This window comes from Dipodomys ordii, unplaced genomic scaffold (genome assembly GCF_000151885.1).
Source record: "Dipodomys ordii isolate 6190 unplaced genomic scaffold, Dord_2.0 Scaffold14, whole genome shotgun sequence".
NCBI classification, from domain to species: Eukaryota; Metazoa; Chordata; class Mammalia; order Rodentia; family Heteromyidae; genus Dipodomys; species Dipodomys ordii.
In genome coordinates, this window is record NW_012267230.1 from 1,041,421 (window position 1) to 1,047,420 (window position 6,000).

The 6,000-nt window shown below is 47.6% G+C and overlaps 1 protein-coding gene across 1 annotated transcript in view; it reads left to right on the plus strand.

Annotated features, from left to right (window-relative positions):
• Polr3e (polymerase (RNA) III (DNA directed) polypeptide E (80kD)) overlaps window positions 1-3,891 on the plus strand; it is a 28,006-nt gene extending 24,115 nt beyond the window's left edge. Inside the window, exons 20-22 of the mRNA XM_013011739.1 lie at window positions 362-439; window positions 1,670-1,795; window positions 3,451-3,891. Of these exons, the coding sequence (XP_012867193.1) occupies window positions 362-439; window positions 1,670-1,795; window positions 3,451-3,507 (261 nt within the window). The 3' untranslated portion in view covers window positions 3,508-3,891. The remainder of the gene's footprint in view (window positions 1-361; window positions 440-1,669; window positions 1,796-3,450) is intronic.
• Window positions 3,892-6,000: the final 2,109 nt, after the last annotated feature.

Here is a 6,000-nt window from a genome sequence, read left to right on the forward strand (position 1 = left end):
AGGTCAGGTCTGTGCCACCCCTTTCCCAGTCCACCTGTGGACCCTGCCGAACCCAGTGGCCTGGGGGACTCCAGAGTGAGGCGGGGCCTCTGGGCCTTGCATGGTCCTCAGGGAAATGCAGCGATGGTCTGGCCCTTCAGGGTAGAAGGCTGTAGGCAGGGTTGAGCTCGTGACCGTTGGTAGGAATCTGAAGCTGGCTGCCTCCATCCGGGGCCATGGGGGGGCGTCGCGCTCGCCTGGTGGCCAGTGAGCTGCAGGGCTGGGCTTGGAGCACAGCTTCCCAGGCTGGGGGCGGGGGGCGGGCAGGGCAGTGGGGCTGCATGGCCGACAAATGACCAACTCACACTTGGGCCTGGGCCAGTTTCCCCCACAGAGTGCTGCTTCCCCGGACGAGCAGAAGGTGTTCGCCCTCTGGGAGTCTGGAGACATGAGTGATCAGGTGAGGCAACCTTTGCTTGTCTTCCTGGGAGTCGGGGCGGGGCTGTACCCCGTCGTTCTGGCTGTCAGCCTTCCCGGCCACTCTACCGCTCCAGCGAGGCCAGCCACGGCAGGAAGCAGACCTTGTGATCCTGAACGCCAAGGGTCACATGCAGTAGATGCACAGTTGAACAAATGAAGTGGGTTTCTGGGACGCACCTAGCGTTGGGTGGCACTGGCAGTGGGTCGCGTAGCAGCCTCCACACAGCTCCTCTGGGGCAGGGACACCCACGGGGTTTTGTAGCCTGGGAGCAGAGAAATGTTCTCAGGAGCTGCTGGCTGTGGGATTCTAAAGCGTTCCTCTGCAGGTCCCAGGCTTGGATTTTAAGTTAGAGAAGTTGATTATTTTAACGAGCCACATCTTGGCAAGTGTTCAGAGAACAGAAATGTGAATTCAATAGTGGCTCTGTGTTTGTAGCTATGGAGCCTGAGCCACCCCCATTCCCCAACCCTGCCCCAAGTTTTATTGATCTAAAGATAACTTTTCTGAACGTGAAAGGTTGGCTGAAGAGAGTGACTTAATAAATTTAAAGCACTCATTTCAAATAGTATTTTATAGTCCTGAGGGGTGTGTCTGTGTGTGTGCGTGTGTGCACGCACGCACACATGCACGTGCGTACATGTACGTACATGCACCTGTACTGGGCTTGAACTCGGAGCCTGGGGGGCTATGTCTAAGCTCCTTTTTGCCCAAGGTTAGGGTTAGTGCTCTCTACTGGTTGAGCCATGGCTTTACTTCCAGTTTTTTGGTGGTTAACTGGAGATACGAGTTTCATGGATTTTCCTGACCAGGCTACCTTTGAACTTCAGGTCTCAGTCTCCTGAGTAGCTAGAATTACAGCCAGGAGCTACTGGTGCCCAGTGGGTATTGGTTTGGGGTATAAGGCATTCTTCAGCCTTCTGTTTCTTAGATGTGGTGGTAATGTGGCTACCCTTGCTCGTTAGACTCCTCTCTCAGGGTTTGTTCTGGAAGTATGTCCATACTGTTTGTCCTCTGGGTCCTTCTGCCCCTCTCTTGTTCGTGTATGCATCAACCCTGACCAGGGTCTGAAGCAATGGCAGTTGGGGAGACGTGCTTATCTTTGGTTAGGGGAGGTGGGTGAGGGCTGTTAGTAGAGACTGTGCTGGGTATCTTGGGGAGGTTCACTTTGGGAGCACTGTTTCCTGTAATAACACATCTCTACTACTAAAGCATCGACAGGTTTTGCTTGAAATTTTTTCCAAAAATTACCGGGTGCGCCGGAACATGATCCAGTCTCGGTTGAATCAAGAGTGTGGAGAAGATCTAAGCAAACAGGAAGTGGATAAAGTGCTGAAGGTATGTCCACCACTCACGCATTGTCATACCTGTGGCCTGGGCTCAGTCACTGGCAGCACAAGGTTGCCAGCTGTGTGGCAAGTACCAGAGTTCCACTGGGTGTGTATTACGTCAGCTGCTCTGGCAGTCAACAGCTGCTGGTGGGTAGGCATTGTGCATTGAGCATGTGGATGGGGGGTCACCCTCTCAGAACAACACATGCATTAGAACCCTGACTCCATCCTTGCAGCTTACACCATTTCCCATTGATGCCACAGGCTTCACAACTGTGGTGTAAGCTTTCAAGAGACCTATGTGTGTGTTAGGGCTTAGACTCAGGGTCTAGTTGCTGTTTCTCAGATTTTTTTGTTCAAAGCTATAGTATTCTATCACTTGAACCACAGCTCCATTTCTGGCTTTTGCTGGTCAATTGAAGATAAGGGTCTCATGGACTTTTCTGCCCAAGTTGTCTTTGAACTTTGGTCCTCAGGTCTCAGCCTCCTGAGTAGCTAGGATTACAGACCAGAGTTACCAGTACCAGCATAGAATCCTTTTTATGGGTGTGCCATTCATGAGGTTTGGACTCCACTTCTGCTCTCTGATGGTTAATCAACCCTCAACAAACTTTTCTAAATGACTCATCATTTTGAGTACCTCTGGTCTGCATTGTTTCTTTAGGAAAAAGAAAAGAAAATTTCCTTCTAATTCCTTCTCATTAGAATCTATAGGTTCCTCCATTTGCCATCTTTTTTTTTGGTGTTCTTCAGCTCAAGGTAAACACTCTACCACTTGAGCCACAGCGCCACTTCCGTTTTTTTTTTCTCATGGTTAATACTCACGCAGACTTTCCTGCCCTGGCTAGCTTTGAATGATTGCCCCCGCCCTTTTTTGTGTGTTTGTTTCTGGTCAGTTGTGGAGCTTGAACTCTGGGCCTGGGCTCTGTCCTTCAGCTCTCCAGCTCAAGGCTAGCGCTCTGCCACTTGAGCCACAGCAGCACTTCTGGTTTTCTGTTGATTAATTGGAGATCAGAGTTTCACAGACTTTCCTACCCTGTCTGGCTATGAACCATGAGCTTTAGATCTCAGCCTCCTGAGTAGCTATGATATAGGTGTGAGCCACTGGTGCCTTTTTTTTTGGGGGGGGGGTCTGGTCATGGGGCCCGAACTCTGGGCCTGGGCGCTGTCCCTCAGCTCTTCAGCTCAAGGCTAGCGCTCTACCACTCGAGCCACAGCGCCACTTCCAGTTTTTTTCTTTTTGCTTATGTGGTGTTGAGGAATCGAACCCAGGGCCTCAGGCATGCAAGGCAAGCGCTCTACCACTGAGCCACCTTCCCAGCCCCAGGTGGTGCCTAACTTTTATCCCTGTATTTGACCTGTTACCTTGAACACTAAAGGCACTGAATTCTGGTTAATTAAGGTCTTTGTTCTGGTTAATTTAGCAATATTTGATATTTATAAAGCACATTTATTTTGTAGTTCTTGTTAAAATATCCTAAGACAAAGGCACCAAGCCTCAGAGAAGAGAGGATATTTACTGCAGCAGCATACTTAGCTTATCATGTGTCACATTTATTCTACCCAGGAATCACACATCTGCCCCCATCCCTCTGGACATACAGACAAGTTTTCTTTTCTGCCAGGATCTGTCCTTTAACCTGTTTCTCTTCTTTCCTGTAGGACTGCTGTGTAAGCTATGGAGGCATGTGGTACCTTAAAGGGACAGTACAGTCTTGACAATAGTAGCAGACCCCTAACCCAACCAATAGCCAAGCCAAGGAAGGGTGGCGGAGCCGGGCATAGAGCCTCCACTTGCCTGAGAAGACACAGAGCAGTAGGCACTGCCCGCCTCATGGCCTGCGGCCCTGCCCTGCCCAGCCCAGCGGAGAACAGCAGGGTCGGCTTCAGTGAGATCGTGCCCAGCGGAAACCAGCTGGACCTCTGCAGTACAATTTGAAGTTCCTCATGTATTGTGCTTATTATTTGGTTCATTCTCCTAATAAAGAGAGTGTATGCTGACTGGGGCAGGATGATGAAAATCATGGTTTCATATTTTCCTTTTCAAACTTAATTGCCAACAAAGTACAAGTTATGTTTACAAGATGAAGAGAAAAAAAAAAACCTCAAGGTTTTTGTATTTAAAAGTCTACAAGCCAATATCTAATCTTGCTAAGACTTCTGCCAATTTCATTAAACCAAATTGAATGGTTTCCTGGTTGGGTTTCGGTGACCGTGTTACCTTTTACAACACCTACTTTACATCACAGTCTCAGCTGTTTACAAAATTAGGATCAGACCATCTCCTCGAAATGTTTGCACAAAGAAGGAAACAAAACCAGGTAAGTGTGGAGCGGTATCAAGTGAGCTTATCACACTTTGATGTAAAAAAATTTCTATTTTGTGTATTTTAAAAATAAATGCTGACACTAAACTGGCATCTTGGTGCTGCTGTCATTTCGGGGGTACCCTTGAGACATTAGTGTACTATTGAGAGACCTAGGAGTAGTTTGAAGGCCTGTGGACTGTATCGGCCTGTAACAGTAGAAAACAGGTTAAATTCACATGTACTTCAGTCTCCTATCAAACCCCAGATGTAATTTTAAAACCAACTTTTTTTTTTTTTGCCAGTCATGGTGCCTGAACTCTAGGCCTGGGCACTGTCTGTCCCTCAGCTCTTCAGCTCAAGGCTCTACCACTTGAGCCATAGCACCACTTGCTTATGTGGTGCTGAGGAATTGAACTCAGGGCCTCATGCATGCAAGGCAAACACTCTACCACTGAGCCAGCCCCTAAAAAACAAAACTTTTTTGCATTGCTCTCTGTGTGAAGTCCTTCAAGTAGAACGTTTGCATTTGCATTCATGTTAGCATTCCTGTTAGGCCCTGACCACAGTGTTAAGAGGTGGCTTGTCTTTGGGACAGCATGGGCACCAGCAGAGCCTCATACTAAGAGGAAGGAAGGCAGTGAACACTTGCAGGTGGAATGTATAGAAATAATAACTGAACCGGAGGGTTGAGGAATTGGAGAGATAAAGGCCGGAGCAGAGCCTAAGGTTGTTGGTCCACAGGATGACTGCCTTAAGGGGAGAATTAAATACATGTAATAGAACAAAAGATGACCAACTTTCTTGACATAAATTTTGTGTGTGTGTGCTGGTCCTGGGACTTGAACTTGGGGCCTGGGTGCTGATCCCTGAGCTTTTCTTGCTTGAGGCTGGAGCTTTATCACTTGAGCCACAGTTCCTTTGTTAGGTGGTTAAGTGGAAAGAAGAGCCTCAGGGACTTTACTGACCAGGCTAGCTTAGAACCTCGATACTCAGCATGAGCTGCCAGTACCCAGCTTGACTAAATTGTTAAAGCAAGATCCTTGGTAAATAGGACTGACAAACATGGCACAATTAAATATTCTGAATACACCACAGCTGTTAATTGTAAAACATCGACTTTTTTTTTAGATATTTATCGAGAATAATAAAAGGTACTCTTCATGAGACTTCAACAAGACACGTGAACCGATCATCCTCTTTATATACAATAGCTTGGAAAAGATGTGTGCTTACTGGGGCTTGAACTCAGACCTTGGGTGTTGCCCTTTCTTACTTGCTCAAAGCTAGAACTCTCCCACTTGAGCCACAGCTCTACTGCTGGCTTTTTGCTGGCTAATTGGAGATCAGTCTCCAGGAGTTTCTTGCCCAGGCTGGGTTCAAACCCTGGTTTTCAGATCTCAAGTCTCCTGAGTAGCTAGGATTACAGGTGTGAACCATCACCCAGTTCAGCCAAGATCTGAAAAGTGTTTAAAAAATGTTGACTCACAGGATAAAAAAAATAAATGTACTTGAACAAATGCAAAGCCCTCCTTTATGGGCAGAAGTCTGTATACATTTATGTTCACCCCAAAAGCCAAGTGCGGCGGCTCACCCCTGTAGTCCTAGCTACTGACTAGGCCAAGATCTGAGGATTGCGATTGGAGGCCAGCCCAGGCAGAGAAATCTGATACTCTATCTCCAATGAACCATCTCAGAGCTAGATATAGTAGTGGGGGTTGTGGATAGAGCACCATTCTTGAGCATAAGAGCTCAGGGACAGCACTGGCACTGAGTTCAAGCCCCAGGATGAGAACAAAAATAATACAAGCCAGGCACCAGTGCCTCATGCCTGTAATCATAGCTATTCAGGACTCAGATCTAAGAGTATCAGCTTGGGCAGAAAAATCCTGGAGACAGCTCTAATT